This window comes from Vulpes vulpes, chromosome 8 (genome assembly GCF_048418805.1).
Source record: "Vulpes vulpes isolate BD-2025 chromosome 8, VulVul3, whole genome shotgun sequence".
Lineage (NCBI taxonomy): Eukaryota > Metazoa > Chordata > Mammalia > Carnivora > Canidae > Vulpes > Vulpes vulpes.
Genome location: NC_132787.1, coordinates 24,961,570 through 24,979,058, shown reverse-complemented (window position 1 = coordinate 24,979,058; position 17,489 = coordinate 24,961,570). Strand labels below are relative to the sequence as shown.

The window sequence follows — 17,489 nt, the reverse complement described above, 5'->3', positions numbered from 1 at the left end:
CCGAACAAGACTAGCGGTGATTGGTCTGTGTCGGGGGCGGGCTTAGCCAATGGGAAGCAGCCTTGAAGCGCGGGTGGGGGGTGGCTGCGTGTTTCCGGAAGACGTGGCGGCTCTCCCCGGGGCTGTTTCCCGGCTTCTTTCCTCCCGACTTTGCTTCACGCCCTGGACGCCCCGCGGTGCTGTGGCCGCTGCCCTCCCTACTGCAGCCATGATCTCCTTAACAGACACCCAGAGTAAGCGCTCGCCCCCGGGGTCCCCGCCTGGAGCCTCGCACAGCCGTTGCTCGAGCCCGTCTCGGCCGCCCGCCCGCCCCTCGGTCCGGGTCAATGAATGAAGCTCGGCGTCGGGGGCGGCGGCCTGCTGGACTGAGCTGGGGACGCGGGACCTGGAGGGCTGCCCGGCGGGGGCGGGAGCTGGATTTGCCGTGGCTGGCCTGGCCTGGGGGGAGGGGGAAGCCTTCACTGGGTGTCGGTCCTGCCCCGGGGTCTCGCCGCTCTCGCTGCCGGGGAGATGGGCGCTTTGTTCCCGCAGATGGCCGCGAGAGAAAGTTGGGTGCGCGGTGCGCGGTTCGCGGGGCTCACTGTTGGGGACGTTTGTGCGCATCACAGACTCGGGGTCCTCCACAAGTCACTGGCCGCTTGTTTGGGAGATGGTATTTTAAATGTCATCTACTTTAGGTGTTGGGTTTGTGTGTGTGTGTGTGTTTTAATATGCTTACACTTAAATATTTTGAATATTTTGCGTTCTACCACCTCTGGAAACAACTTTCCAAAAATTCCTTGAAACGACTTCACTTTTCTACGCCTCACCTTTCCACAGTAGTAATAATCAGTGAAACGATTGCTTTCCTTCATGTTGTGTATTGTGCTCTGTGGCTTTTCGTTATTTTAGCATCTCTTTGTGCCTGAGATAGAGTTCCCTAGGCGTATCTTACGTCTAAGGTTAGCATTGCTGTTTCCTTTTATTTCATTATAACACTCCTACTTTTCTACCCTATTGTCAGCTTTTATCATTTTCTTATTTACATATCTGCCCAACCGTGTGGGTCCTATCTTTTAATGGTCATGATAGGTTTTTTTTCGTCTCACTTTACTTTATCTGCCATGGTCTTCATTTTTTATTCTGCTTAGCTTTGATTTTCAAGATTTTAAGAACTAAACAGTCTATTAAAGTGGAGTCTTAAGGTTTGGATTGAAGTCATGGATGACTTGAACTTGACAGAGCCTCTAAGGTCATATATATATATACACTCCCTCCCCAATCAGGCTCTTCATTCTGTGGTTGGATAGGTCTGCACCTTGGAGCCACCTGCACTGAGCGAGGAACTGTACCCATTTTGTCTGTTGGCCTCACCTGTTTTGATCAGAAGATACGTAAAGTCCCTGGGTGGCGCAGCGGTTTGGCGCCTGCCTTTGACCCAGGGCGCGATCCTGGAGACCCGGGATCGAATCCCACGTCAGGCTCCCGGTGCATGGAGCCTGCTTCTCCCCCTGCCTATGTCTCTGCCTCTCTCTCTCTCTCTCTCTGTATGACTATCATAATAAAATAAAATAAAAAGATACATAAAGTCCTTTTTTTTTACTGTTATAATAGAAACTAGCAATTGTATAAAGACATTTTTTTTTATTTTACCAAGTGCTTTCATATAAATCATTACACTGAATTTTTATAAGAGTCTTATAAGGCAGGGAGAAGTATATCTCTTTTATAAATTAAAAGAGGCTCAAAAGAAATTCAACGTATGGTCGTAAGGAAAGTGACAGAAAAAGGCTTTATCCCAGGTCTGCTGGCTCAGAAACCTTTGTGTTCACTGTACCCTTCCAGCATCGAAGAAAACTAGATACAAACTTTATTTGAGATTTGTCTTAGAATAGTGTGTTTTTTTTATAGCAAGGATAGATAACAACAGTAGATAAAGATAGTATATCTTTATATCTGGATATGGTTTCCCATCCACTTTATATCCTATAAAGTTATGCATTGATTTTTTTTGAGGGATTGTGTAGTATATTGAGTCCATTGTCTTTGTGATAGTGTTCTGTTCCTCTTGACTGAAACCCAAACTTTAAATTGTCCAAGAAAATAAGAATTGTATACCCAAATTGCTAGAACTTATTTCTAATTCTGCTAATTAGAGAAAGCACTTAGTCTCTGCACAGCTTTTCTAACTGTAAAATATTATTTTTCCTTTCTATCTGAGTCTGATTATTACATAGATTAAAAATACGAACTTTTTATTTATGCTTTGCAAAGAGATTCTCTTCTATTGAAGATTTCTTATAGAGAAAAGCACCTGATTTACATTCTTCCAAAATCCAGAACAAAGGGATTGGGTTGAAATATGGGCAAATTACAGAGCATTCTCCTTCATTAAATTGATGAAGAAGATGAAATTATATTCTTTATTATTTGCCAAATGTTTTAGGTAGGACAGTGGATTGGAACACAAAACGATTAGTGAACCAAAGCTCTTTGGATTTCAAATGGTGTTTGTGTGTGTGTTTAACTGCAGAAATTGGCCATCATTCAAGTGATTTGCCAAGATTATTCTGGTATTCTGATTCTGGGAGAGGGTGACTGAGCACCGAACAGAATAAAAAGCAATTCATGATTGTTTTAAGGGGTTCTATAATAGCACTCTCCCCACCCCTCTCCATAAAAACACAAGATTTATTCAGAGGAACAGAGTAGGATAGTTCCCATACTGCCTCTAGATCTTTACTTCATTATGTCACATTGCCTGAAATTCTCCCATGATCTTCAGTTGAGTTGTTCGATTTGGTTGATATTCAGTTGAGTTCCTTATTATGAAATTTTCTATTTTTTAAAAGGCATAGAAGGAAAGAGAAAGCTAATATTAAAATTTTCAAATAAGGGATCCCTGAGTGGCTCAGCGGTTTAGCGCCTGCCTTTGGCCCAGTGTGCGATCCCGGAGTTCCGGGATGGAGTCCCACATCGGGCTCCCGGCATGGAGCCTGCTTCTCCCTTCTCCTGTGTCTCTGCCTCTCTCGCTGTCTCTCTCTATGCCTATCATAAATAAATAAATAAATAAATAAATAAATAAATAAATAAATCTTCAAAAAAATTTCAAATAAGATATAAAAATGCTAACAGTGATTGCTGTTAGATTAAGCATCTTTCCTTATAAAATTTTCACAGTGTATTTTTATTTCAGACAAATTTTATTAAATTGCTTTTATCTGATTATTAATTCTTTAAAGAAAAAACCCACATATGTAGGCAAGAGGAATGCAGTTTTGTTAGTTGCACAGCAAAAGATAAATTTATTTTACTAAGTATGATTCTGGTGGTGAACAGGCAGCTCGGTGTAGGGTTTTATTAACCAGAGGGCTAATGAATGTGTAGGCACTGGGAAGATGGGAATTCAGGATGTGAGGAAGGGCACAGTGAGGCCAGTTAGAAACTTTTGGTCCGTTTAAGCCGGGAAATACTTGGCAACATCATGCCAGTACCAGTTCTGGCAAATATGTAATAGGCAAATATCTCCTCCTGGGCTACACTGGGTGAAATAGTACCAATATTTTGGTGCCCATGCTACAGTTGTAAGCTGTGGAGTCCAAAACTGAGTTTGAATTCTAGCCTGACTCCACACAACCACCACTTTCCTGCCCAACAGCCTACCTTACTACCCCCTGCTACACACACACACACACACACACACACACACACACCACACACATATACATTTGATTCTATGAGCAAGGATAAGTTATGAAACTCTGAGTCCATGAAACGTAGGGCTGGTACCATTTTCACCTCACAGTTTTGTTAAAGGAATTATAACATATTTGTATAAACATTGCAGTGGATGGGAAACCATATCCAGATATTGTCTCTTTTCACTGCAGTTGATTTTTAATACTTCTACTAATTCCTACTTAGTTGTTAGATGACACACCAATCCTGTTAAACTTGAGTCACCCAAACATGCTTCCCCTAGAAGTTCCGTATGCTCTAGTGCCCTTGAGTTTTATTTAATTAAATATAGTTAACCTGAAAAAAATTCTGTGGGAAACAGTGTGATGTAATAATAGTTAAGCTCAGGGACTGAGTTCAAATGCTTAACCAGAAGGGTGATTCTAGACAGTCATTTCTCTAAACCTCAAGTTGCTCCATCTCTAAAATGTTGTAGTCACACCTACCTTGCAATCGTGTCAGGAGGATTAAGTTACATAAGGCATGTAAAGTACCTCATAATGGATAATTCATGGCAAATTAACAGTACATAGTAGGTATACTTCAATATAATTTCCTTTTGATGAACAAAGATCTCAAAATGTTGGAGGTGCCGGGGTGGCTCAGTTGGTTAAGCATCTGACTCTTGATTTCGGCTCAGGTCGTGATCTCAGGGTCATGAGATCAGCCCTGAGTTGGGCTCCCCGCTCAGTGCAGAACCTGTTTGCAATTCTTTGCCTCTCCCTCTGCCCCCCTCCCACTCCTTCTAAAGTAAATAAATGAAATCTTGGGGGAAAAAAAAAAGATTTATATGTAATCATTAGGATGATTTATGAAAAGGTAGAAATTATTCATATTCAAATAACTCAACTGCCAGTGACTAAATCCTAACTACTAAATTGTTAAAAGATGGAATTTTAATTGTTCCTTTGTCCGTATTTTCCTCTAGGAAATTATATCTGACAGCTAAACAGTTATTTGATCAATTGTCTTAAGGGATTTAAGCATGAAAGCATTAGCCATTTTCATAGGCTTTTGTGTTTGTGGAATAAACTCATCAGTATATTTATAAACCAGTACCTGAATTCTTTTAGACTAACTTTGGGGGAAAAAAGGTAGTTGGAATAGAAAGCAGTAGTTAACTGTACATTGAGGAGGTGGGGGATGTAGAGAAAGGTATATGATAGAAGTTTTCAACTCATCAGAACATTTTCCAGGGCTTAAAAATTTTTTGAATAGCTATGACCTAGATTTTGGCTTTCTGGAGCCAATGCCAAAAAGTTAAGTAACAGACCAGAAATCATTAATAGTGTATTTAAAATAGGGTTTCCAAAAATATGGTTTCTGCTGTTTCATTATTTCATGCGGATAGTCTGTGTCTAGGTAAAATAACGATTGGTAAGTATTTCCTGAGAGCAAAACTAAAATGACCAAGGGGGTGACTTTGTGGCTTATGCTTTTAGGATTAACAGAAAAGGACAACTGTAATCTTAGAAAGTTAAGAATCCTCAGGCTAAAAAGATAAGACCAAGAGAATGTAAAGGTAATAAAATTACTAGTGTTTTCTATAAGGATGAACATAAACTTCAGTGCTTACACTTTTTTTTTACCACCGTATACTCAGTACGTAGAAGAGATTCTGGCATCTAGGAATTGATCAACAATTTTTTGTATTTGAATGAAAAGAGTAAAACCTCAGAATATTAATATTCAGTAGAACTGTTCTTTGAAACTTTTGGAGAGTGGATTTTAGGACTTAATACACTAAATGCATTAATGGGTTCATGCTTTAGATAATTTATAGAAGATAAATCCATACCATCAAGAAGTTAAAAGTAATGCCTAACCTCCTGAAAATTAACTTATGAGGAGACACTGATGTGATTCTCAAAATATTGCCATTGTGAGAAGCAGTATATCATGGAGTAGAGTATATTGTGCCGACCTACGGTAGCATTACCACTGAGTTAAAGAAGGAATTAATTTAAGAAGGGAAAGGAGTAACTGTAGATAGTGTGCATATAAATAATAGTCATTGAATATGAAAGGACATAAATAGTAAAAGAAAACCCTTATACTTATGTCTGATGCCAGTGGAGTTCTTGGGAGGGAAAAAATATATAATCAAAGGTTTAGAATCCTGATTATCTTTCCTATGTATGTTTATGAGAAGTGCTATCTTTCATACAAGGATTAGAAATGTCCATTTATATTTTAAATTTTGGAGTTGTTGGGATCCCTGGGTGGTGTAGCGGTTTGGCGCCTGCCTTTGGCCCAGGGCGCGATCCTGGAGACCTGGGATCGAATCCCACGTCAGGCTCCCGGTGCATGGAGCCTGCTTCTCCCTCTGCCTATGTCTCTGCCTCTCTCTCTTTCTGTCTGTGACTATCATAAATAAATAAAATTTTTAAAAAAATTTAAATTTTGGAGTTGTTTGCTGATGTTAATTTATTATAGAACTTAATGAATGCCATAAAGTTAACCTGCAATGTGGAGGACCTATTTTCTTATATCCACCAAAAGAAAAACTGAAAAATTGTCTTACTTAGTTTATGGGGATCTTAATGTAACTTTTGTTTTTCTCTACCCTTAACTATATAACTTATATTGCAGAAATTGGAATGGGATTAACAGGATTTGGAGTGTTTTTCCTGTTCTTTGGAATGATTCTCTTTTTTGACAAAGCACTACTGGCCATTGGAAATGTGAGTTTTTCAATATATATTTTAAGTAAATCCATAAGGAAACTGTAATTAAAATGAATAATTGCCTGCTATTAAATTTGAGGGAAGTAATTCACTGTTACTCAGGTATTACCTTCTCTGTTTACATCAGAAATAAGGCTCCTGGGTGGCTCAGTCAGTTAAGCATCTTCCTTCTACTTAGGTCATGATACCAGGGTCCTGGGATCAAGCCCCACATTCATCCAGGCTCCCTGCCCAGCGGGGAGCCTGCTTCTCCCTCTGCCTGCTGATCCCCCTGCTTGTGCACTCTCTCTCTCTCTCTGTCAAATAAATAAAATTTTAAAAAAGAAAACTATTTAAACAAAAGGTAAGCATTTACAGGTTTTTGAATGACTCTTCTGTTGAGTGTTGGTTATGTAATATCAACGGATTAAATCAAGGCTGCCTCTAGATAGGAGTTCAAAATAGGTGACTTGGTAACCCCCAAATTTCTTAATATGTTTGACTTAAAACATATGACTTGAAACATTTGGTTCAGTAGTATAAAACAAACAGATCCTTAAAACCCATTTAAACCTTTTAATATATCTGTTTATTAACAGCCGACTTGCCAAGAAAGGTGTGTGTGTTGTGTATTTGGAATGTGCTTTGTTGTCCATTGTGAAGATTGTACAAGAGTTCTAGAGATAAATCATAACCTTTTTAATAAGACAACAAAGTTAATGAATAATATTAAATATCTTTGAAGTGTATATTACCATAGGGCTTTTAATTGGAAATTAGAATATATAAAGGATAACTAATCAAATTTGTATTTTAATTAATAATATAAGGAGTACTGCTATTTGAGCCTATGAACCTTAACCATTAGGCTCAGTTAGTACTTGGTTAAAATTTTCATTCAAGGTAGTTACAAAAAAAGGCAAGTATTAGGAATAAAACCTGGGGGAAAATAAGCTTTTAAGAGATCACCATTTCTTGCTCACTCTCTGGAAACATACAAAATATATGTATATTTGAAAATATACAACTTTATTTTTATTTCTGCTGCCACCACATATTCTGGGATTAGTAAGACTAGAATCCTTTTCCTGGCTTTACATAGTTTCTCCTATCAGCTTGGCCATGTCAGTATTTTTCCCATCCATAGGCACTCCTGTAGCCTGTGGTGAAGTGTGCAGAACCAGGAGTACCTCCAGGTGACATATTTTATGACCAGCCTTCCTCTTTTGCCCAAACACTCATCTGCATAACTAAAGCCATCTCCATTTAGCTTGCCTGGGAGAACCATTGCATATGTACATGCCCATTGATAACATCTGATCTTTCTTTGGTTCTCTTTTTCTCCTTTTAATCAAAAAAGAAGAGGACTGAGAAGAGTGGAATCCAACTTCAACTTTCACATGCTTAACCCACTCCTTGATTCTACCTCTTGGCGTGCATCCTCAGTTCCACAAGCCAGTTGCCCACACTAAGAGCCAGATGTGCTGCTTTTTATATTTAGCTTTGACCTTGCTTTTCAGAGTTATGCAGTATGGTTAACTACTTTTTCTACCTCCCTTTTTCTTTCTCTTCTAGGTTTTATTTGTGGCTGGTTTGGCTTTTGTCATTGGTTTAGAAAGAACATTCAGATTCTTCTTCCAAAAACATAAAATGAAAGCTACAGGATTTTTCCTGGGTGGAGTATTTGTAGTCCTTATTGGTTGGCCTTTGATAGGCATGATCTTTGAAATTTATGGATTTTTTCTCTTGTTCAGGTAAGGCAATTATTTTGCCTTTTTTATCTTTTACTTTTTCTCCTTTAATAAACCAGTATGTCAAATAATTATTACAAAAACCCAGATATTTGCATTGGCATGGGTACAAAGACCATAATTTTCTCAAATGGATTTTTGTTTCCATTGAATCTTTTATTGAGTCTTACTAGATAATTCAGTCAGCTACAAAAATGTTTATTAAACCTAGATATTTGCCAATAGAATATATATTATCTTATAATTTCAACACAATAAAATTCGTTTTATTGGGGTTTCAAGGCACTGTCTTTCTGTTAAGGCACTTTGCTATTTTTATCAGCTAAACAATGATACATACATACTATATACATGCATACAGCATTTTAATACATCGCACCTGATACTGCATAATTACTGCCACTTAGTGACAATTCGTTTAGTACATATTTAATACTGAATACACTGTGGTAGATTTTGATCAGTTAACATTTACAAATGCTAGTTGCCAAGTGAATAAACAGTAGTCAATGTGAGAAAATACCTTTAAATAAGGTTGGTTTAATTATTTATTCAAGAAATGTATATCCTTTGTCTTCTATCTGCCAAACACCATTTTCTTCACGGGAGAATGAATTAGTGTCAAATATACTTTAGAGAATCTCTCACTTCTGATATGGGAAAGAGACAAAAAGATACCAGCAGGATATAGTAGTAATGCGTGATAGGTGTATAAGCAAAATACTATAGGAGTATAATTAAGAAAGAGATCAAATTCAGGGAGAGGTAAGAAACATTACCGCTAAAGGTAACATTTGAAATGTGAAGTCTCTAAGACATTTAAAATTTTAACTGGATCCTTTCTTTTTACTTGGTTAGCTGTTGATTTTGATAATAAAGAATCTTTAAGTTCTGAGAACCTTTTTCCTTCTTCCAGGGGCTTCTTTCCTGTGGTCATTGGCTTTATTAGAAGAGTGCCAGTCCTTGGATCCCTCTTGAATTTACCTGGAATTAGATCAGTAAGTTATCATGTATTAGAAATAAAATTTTTAAACCATCAATATCAAGAATAATATTCTTTGATGCTTTCTACTCCTAGAAATACAAGAAATTGATACCTAATTAATAAGTTTTTTTATTATGATATAAATTGTCACGTCACCATAGATCATGGTTACCATGAATACCAGAGAAAATCATCATTGCTAACCATAAAAAAACCTGAAATTGATTTCCCTACATCCATTTTTAATACTATCAGTTTTTTTATTTTAAATGTAATTCAGATTGGTATGCTATGCTACCCTTTTTTTTGAGAGTTCAAGGCACTTTTCAATTAACTTTTACATGATTTCTAATTTTAGAAGCTATTATGTAAAAAGGACATCATTATTTCTAATAAATATTTTCTTTCTTAGACTGTGTCACCAAATAGCGTGCATTAAGACAATTAAATCAAGCACTATTATACTGGAAGTCAGATGATAAAATTCTGTTCCCAGCTCTCTACAGTTTGAAAGATCTCATCAAATCTGTTCCTCCAAATTGGGCCATCAACTTTCTAAAGTTGTTTACAGACGTTTGTAGATGTTTCTAGAGTGTTTCTAGAGAGAGAATGCATAGCATTTACTGGATTATCAGCTAAAGGATGGCTTACCCACTGAAGAATGAATAGGTTTTGCTGTAAGACAAAATCTCATTTCCAACCTCAAGTCGATTTTAGAGTCAGAATTTTACAGCCTGGGGGCACTTGGGTGGCTCAAGCCAGTTAAACATCTGCTTTCAGCTTTTGCATTTCCCAAGTTCCTAGGATGGAGCCTCATGGTGGGCTCCCTGCTCAACGGGGAGCCTGCTTCTCCCTCTCCTTCTTCCCCTCTCTGCCCCACTCATTCTCTCTCTCTCTCTCTCTCTCTCTCTCTCTCTCTCTCAAATAAAATCTTAAAAAAAAAAAATACAGCCTAGGTAACAACCTAGATGTTTGAAGCTACCTTTGGAGAGAGATTGTTGTGCTTTCTCTCCACTTATATTTACCTTAAAATCCTAATGAATCCATGGTACTTTCTTTTTTCTTTTTTCTTTTTTTTTTAAGATTTTTTTATTTATTCAAGAGAGACAGAGAAAGAAGAGAGAAGGAGGCAGAGGCAGGGAGAAGCAGGCTCCCCATGGAGCAGGGAATCTGATGTGGGGCTCAATCCCAGGACCCTGGGATCATGACCTGAGCCAAAGGCAGCCACTTAACCTACTGAGCCACCACCTAGGTATCCCTCCATGGTACTTTCAAAGCAACTTTTAGTTTCATGTGCCAATCACCTATTTATAAGAAGATAAAATGTTGGAATGTGGGCTTATAGGGGGTATGTCCTGATTTCATTTGCATTAATCTCCAAACTCATACTGTATAGTCAATTTTGTTTTTACTTAATGGCTTTTGAATTCACCTAAACTTTGTTATACAGTTATAGTCATTACTCACGTCCTTAATTTAAGGATTCTTCAGTATTTGTATATATAGACACTCTATGCTGTAAATTATGTTTCCTTTTATTATTACTTCATGGTTCAGTAAAAATGTGAATAGTGAAATGAAAGGAAGGGTTAAGTGATTGCTAGATATTGATAGTATTATGACCACTTGGGTTACATAACTTTTAATATCTCCACTAATTATTTTGTTTCAATATTCGCATCACCATCTGGAATGCTGAAGAAGGCCCAGTTGCTTTACATTTGGGGTGCAGTAGCCAAAGTAAATAACCACTTAAATTAATGTGTGTTAAAATTTATATTCAGGAGCTATAAATTTATGCTTGCCTCATTACATCTATTTTTAATGTCATTACCACTTGCAGTCTGAAGCCCAGATTACACATTTAAAGTATTTTTAGTCAATAGCTGTTGTTAATTATTGAACTTAATGGAGTTAAATCTGTTTGTTCAAAGACTACATAGGCCCAGAAGAGATCCTCAGTAATGGTCAGTTGAAATGCCTTATTGGGTTCATTAATGCATGAATGGCTGACATCTCAGCTTTTCATTTTTTAATTTTTTGTTAAGCTAGCAGTGTTAATTTCATTTTATCCAATTTTTTTATTCATTGTGTTGTATTTCTCGTGTTGTACCCTTAAAGTCATATGCATAACATGTCATGCAAAAACTACCTTAGAAAAGAAAAATTTTTAATACACATTTATGTGTCAGGAGATGGTGGTGAGTAGTATTGGATTAATAACCATTGTCAGTCATGCCTTAAATTTCCACAAATCTTATAAAGCTGGGTTTTTTAATCAACGTTTAAAATGTTGATATGTTTTTATAATGCTGTGGGTTTTCTTTTAATTATCTGTTTTTTCTTCTTGCAGTTTGTAGATAAAGTTGGAGAAAGCAACAATATGGTATAACAACGAATGAATTGAAGACTCATTTAAAATATTGTATTATTTATAAAATCCTTTGAAGAATATTCAGCACAAAATTAAATTACATGAAATAGCTTGTAATGTTCTTTACAGAAGTTTAAAACGTATAGTCTACAAAGTACCAATAGCAGTTAACAAAGAGGCAATGAGATCAGGCTTCTAATCAAGTGATCTAAGAAGTCAGCAAGCAAACTAAAGGAGGTGAATCTATGTTACAATACTTATTGAAACTCTTGAAGGCAATTTTTATTGTTTATCCACAATGTGTGAAACAGCCATCCTTGGAGAACTCTGCTGCCTGTTTCTTTTCTTCTTATATTGGAGGTGCGGGAGCACTGTAGGCATTTGCTTTTTAGAAATATCCACTGGAATGGTAAAAGTATTTCCAGTTGCGCTGTGTCTCTGAAAGTGATGCATGAGTTAGATTGGATTATGTCATTTTAATGTATTAAAACCAAGGAAAACCCAGTTTTGATGTATGAATCACTTTTTTTTTTGTAAATGTATGGTAAAAATAAAACATTTGTGGTTCTTCTGATTCTTAATATTTTAAAGCCAGATGAAAATCTGAACTAGATATTCACTCTCAGAATACGCAGAGGTCATTCTTTATAACTAAACACTCCGGAACTACTTCTACTTCCTGAGAGTCTGACTTAATTATCTGTATCCTTCGTTACATGTAAGCATCTAACAAAAACCACGAAGTAGTCTGTTACGTGCCTTGTTTCATTGGATAGTCTTTTCTTTAAGATACCAAACGATGCAAACCAAATGGATTTTTCTGTCGTGGTGTAGTTTTTCTTTCTTTTTTGTTTTATTGTTTTTATTTTAGTAGTGATTTTATCATTTTACTTTTCATAAATTAAATAACTATTGATAATGTTTACTTTAAGATGTAACATGTTAAAAGGTTAAACTTATATTTGGTAAGAGCTTTTCATGTAAAGTGGAGTTTCCCTTTATTTTTAGCTTTTTCCTAACAAAAATCAATATGCATGTTGAATGCTTCATAAGATCACTCTTCATCTTGAATTCATGGAGAAAATATCTGAATTTCACATGCTAAAGTTAGTTTATTTTAATTAAATGAGCTATAGTTTCTTAAAAATATGACACTAAAAAAATGTGTTGTTTTTTTTCTACCATGGATGCTTGACTGACAGTGGCCCATTTTTTCATTAGTAGTTTTCCGACATGGCAGCTTTTCTGGTAGATGTAAGAACACATTTCAACAACCATAGTACTATTTGTTTTACCACTAATGATTGCACTATTTACTTTTTTAACAGTTGCAAAGCTTTTTAATGCACAAAATCATAACTGAAATTTGTGATTTTTATTTACAAACATGTCTACAAAATATATCACAGCTTATGTTATTTTAGTTAAATCTCGATGCACAGAAAACTCCCATCCTTGCTTGTCTAAAGAAGGAAAGACTTGGTATATAGTTTAATGGTTCAGTCTTGTGGATTACTGTCTTTTGGTACTGGCATTTGACTTATGACATAATCTGTGAAACTAGATGATATTGACAAAATGAGACTCCTACCTCAATAGTTCATGGAATAATAAGAGACCTAGTGTTGTGTCTAATGTTCTTCAAAAAAGTAATATCCTCATTTGGAGAGTGTCAAATATATACATATTTTGGGGATCGACTTATACAAGTTGCCCTGTAGGACTCTTATACATATTTTTGACTGATCCATATTATTTTCAGTGGCTAGATAATTCTATCTTTTTAGAACAAGAACAATATCTGCTAATGTAAGGAACATCTGTATTATTTAACTCCTTTGTAGACATGAATTTCTACCAAATGTTCTTTGCACTGTAACAGATCTCTTTTTCAAAATCTTACTTCAGAAGTATTATTAGAAGTTGGTGTAAAGGATTTGATAATCTCCCAGTCCTTAGTAAGATTGAGAGGCTGGAGCAGTTTTCAAAGAGTCCACAAGTTAATTTCAAATGTGAGTTGGGGACTGCTTGGCAGCATTGTATATTTCTTACTCAGAACCACTGATGAGGCTCTATTTTTAAACATATTAGTCTTCTGACAGAAAGCACTGTACATTATATTGTTTCTTCCTTTCCAAAATTAGCCTTCTCTCTTTGTGACAAAAATGTACTTTGATTATTGCTATAAAGATGGAAGAAAAGGTCTAATACTACTTAGCCTTAAGTGTACCTGGCATTGTTCAAATGTATTTTCTGTAACAGAAACATACTTGCAATGTTTTTCATTTCCCCTTATAAATTGTAATTCCTGGAATATTGCTGCTTCAAAAAGTCTCACAGTCAGAGTATATGACCTAACAATTGAATATTGTAAATACACTTGTCTTACCTCTCAATAAAAGGGTACTTTTCTATTAATTGGTGGTTGTCTTAGCTCGGGCTGCTATAACAAAATTCTGTAGGCTGGGTGGGTTAAACAGATCTTTATTTCTCACAGTTGTAGATGCTGGGAAGTCCAAAAGAATCTGAGGATAAATTCAGTTATTGTTGAGGATGCTCTTTGTGGCTTGCAGATGACTGCCTTCTTGCTGTGTCCTCATATGGCAGAGAGCTTTAGTCTCTTCATCTTCTAAGGACACTAAGCACATCATGGGGAGGTTCATCTTCCTAACCTCATCTAAACTGAATTGCTTCCCCAAAATCCCACCTCCAAATACCCTCATATTGATGGTTAGGATTTCAACATACTAATTTGGGGAGAATATATATTCAGTCCTTAACAGTGGTCAAATGTATATTTATGATGGAATTCTAAAAACTAGCATTGCATAATAACTCACCTCATTTTTTTTAAATTAGCCTTATATGCAGTTTTCCTTTTTTTCATAAAATAGTCATCACATTTTCCATTTCCAAATTGTTTAAATGTAATCATAAATAGAAATGGACGCCAGGTTTAAAAAAAAAAGTGGACAGTGAATTTAGAAATAGTGGAGGAATGTTTCTTTTTTTCTCAAAATGGAAAGAATAATCCAATATTGAAATCTTTGTGGCAGGGATCCCTGGGTGGTGCAGCGGCTTAGCGCCTGCCTTTGGCTCAGGGCGCGATCCTGGAGACCCGGGATCGAATCCCACATCAGGCTCCCAATGCATGGAGCCTGCTTCTCCCTCTGCCTGTGTCTCTGCCTCTCTCTCTCTCTGTGACTATCATAAATAAATAAAAATTAAAAAAAAAAAAGAAATCTTTGTGGCAAAACTACTTCAATGTTTTGATTATGAATTTTGGTAATGCTAAAAATCACTGGCCGTGTCTACCACTTAAAGTACCTAGTAAGTACCTATTGAATCTAGTACTTGAACTGCAAGCAGGTCTTGACTATTGCCTGGTGAACCAGAAATCTTAAATCTGTTTAACAGACCTCTTTCTGACCTTGTCCTCTGTGCTGAAAGTTTCCCACCTTTACCCTTCTGCTACCTGTACCCCATGTAAGAGGTAGGATACAAAAGTAGAGTGCCTGGCACACTTTTCCACCACCTTACCTCTACTAGCTCTCAAGACCTAATCAAGAATAGTTCACTTCTATCATGTCTTTCTTGATCTGCTATAGCAAAATAGCTGGTCCATCCTTGTCCTCTCATAGAACTTTTCACCTGTCTGTATTATTTGGTTACAGAAAAGAGATTCTTGAGGTTCTAAGTCTTAAGTAAAAGGAAGACAGTAGACACAGCAATGAATGTGGAGTTTAATTTTTGGATAGCAGGACTTCTCTGTGCCCCTGAATCTGACTGATAGCCTTCTGAGGAAGTTACTTCTGTTCGTGAGCCTGCTGGTCTATGGGGCAGACCAGCCGGGCATAGAATTTAGCCAAAGTAGAATATTGAACCAATTGAGCTTATTCATATTATACCAAAATCCTTCATTCTGTCATCAAAGAAGTAATTTGCCCTTTTTATTATCATAATAGCCATATTATCCATGTAACTTTACCCAAGATAGGAACTGTTTTCTATATGAACACAATACAAAAAAAAAAAAAAAAACACAATACTCACTAATCTTGGTAAATTTGCAACTTGAACAGTGGCCATTATTCTATAAGTGGACCTGGGCATGCTCCAGTCAACTGGAAGAATTCAGATAAAGTCAGTGTTATAGGCAAAATGTTCCCCATTGACTATACACCTTTAAAAAGGGTTTATCTTAATTTGTCCAGTCCCCATTACCTGGTCATAATGTCAGCAGAACAAAATTCAGTGGTCTTATCTGTCAAGGCTTTTATCAAATAACTTTTCTTAGCCCACATCTAAGTTGGACCTGTAAAAGCCCTGACGTTGTGATTTAACAAAATCGTATTAGGAGGCAATGCCATTTTAGACAAATGCATTCTAGCACATTGCTTTTGATAAGACTACAATATTGATAATCTGTCAAAACCATTCTCCTCACTGCTGCATATTATACTGAATATGGCAGTTTTGATGGAAAGCATCTACTTGTGAATTCATTACTGAAACTTTTATAAACAAACTACATCATATGTTTATCCTTAAAGTTGTAAATTCAGAACACAGTTTTATCAGTGACTCATTTTCCTGTCCCTCTTTCTAAAATGTTTCTGATTTTTTGGTACTGAGAGGGGAAATCAGCATTTTGCTTGTTTGTTAGGTGACCTAGCAATTGGGTTTCACTTACAAGTTCCTTTGAGACAAACACATGTATAATTTTATTTCTTTTATCGTCCTTTTCTTTGGAAGTTGCTGTAATCCCGTGAAATTAAATCCTAAAATCGTGAAGTCTGACATTTAAAAAATACTAGATTTTATCCAGTTTTGGTGTTAATCTATTAGTCCTTGGTTTTTAATCTTTCCCCTCTCCTAAGATTGTTGGAAACACTACAGTAACAGCTTTGGCTCCTTCTGGCTTGATTTATGCCTTAAAGGGAGTAAAGTTTCTACCTACAGACTACTTTTCTCATTTACTAACCAAACTTCAGTGTTCATGTCTTCACAGGCTGGTAAATCTAAATATCAAGTGCTCAAATCCCAATCTCTCTTACACAAGTATTTGCAGATATCAAGTTTATCTGTTCTCTCCCCATACTCCTTGCTATTTCTATGGCTAGTCATTCTCCCAGCCACACAGACTCCAAAGTTTCATTTTTATCACTAATATCCTCTAAATCTTTACTATTCGAAATATCCTAGGATCAGTAGAGTAATATCTACCAGCATCATCTGGGAGTTTATTAGAAATTCAGAATTTCAGTGGCTCGGTCAGTTGAGTGTCTACCTTAGGCTCAGGTCATGATCCCAGCATCCTGGGATGGAGCGTCCCCACCCCCACCCCTGCCGCTCAGCGGGGAGCCTGCTTCTCCCTCTCCTTCTGCCCCTCCTACCTGTTCATGCTCTCTCTCAAATAAATAAAATCTTTAAATAGAAAAAAAAAGAAATGCAGAATTTCAGACCTCATCCCACTTGTACTAAGTCGGAATCTACAACATTCCCAGGTGATTCACATACTTATTAATTCCTGAGGAACTACTTTTATTTTTTTTTTAATATTTTATTTACTTATTCACGAGAGGGGGGTGGGCAGAGACACAGGCAGAGGGAGAAGCAGGCTCCATGCGGGGAGCCTGACGTGGGACTTGATCCCGGGCCTCCAGGATCACGCCGTGAGCTGAAAGCAGCGCTAAACCGCTGAGCCACCCGGGCTGCCCGGAACTACTAACTTTTAGAGGAAAGGGATTATCTTTCTTATTTACAATAGCTTAGCATATGGTGAGTATTCAGGTCCTTGTTCAGTATCTGCCTATATATGTAACTGTTTCACCTGGATATCGACATCCTTTGCATCCTTTCCCTGTCACATTCTACACATTTCTTCTTGCAGTTACCTTCTTTTTAGCATCATCAATGTCTCCTCCTGATCATCTCCGTCAGCATATGTGTTATGCAAATGGTTTGTTGTCATTAGGGGAAACCAACAAACCTGA

General features: G+C 36.8%; 1 protein-coding gene across 1 annotated transcript; it reads left to right on the top strand.

Annotated features, from left to right (window-relative positions):
• Positions 1-34: 34 nt before the first annotated feature.
• Positions 35-13,911, top strand: GOLT1B (golgi transport 1B). The gene is made up of 5 exons (XM_025995123.2): positions 35-233; positions 6,310-6,401; positions 7,959-8,137; positions 9,051-9,132; positions 11,473-13,911. Exons 1-5 carry the CDS (start codon positions 50-52, stop codon positions 11,509-11,511), a joined length of 576 nt encoding a protein of 191 aa, XP_025850908.2. The 5' UTR covers positions 35-49; the 3' UTR covers positions 11,512-13,911.
• The last annotated feature ends 3,578 nt before the right edge of the window (positions 13,912-17,489 follow it).

Coding starts and splice junctions, on each gene's coding strand:
- GOLT1B (XM_025995123.2), top strand. CDS start 50: ATGGGAAGCAGCCTTGAAGCGCGGGTGGGGGGTGGCTGCGTGTTTCCG. Junction 8,138..9,050: donor GGATTTTTTCTCTTGTTCAG/GTAAGGCAATTA, acceptor TCCTTCTTCCAG/GGGCTTCTTTCCTGTGGTCA. Junction 9,133..11,472: donor ATTTACCTGGAATTAGATCA/GTAAGTTATCAT, acceptor TTCTTCTTGCAG/TTTGTAGATAAAGTTGGAGA.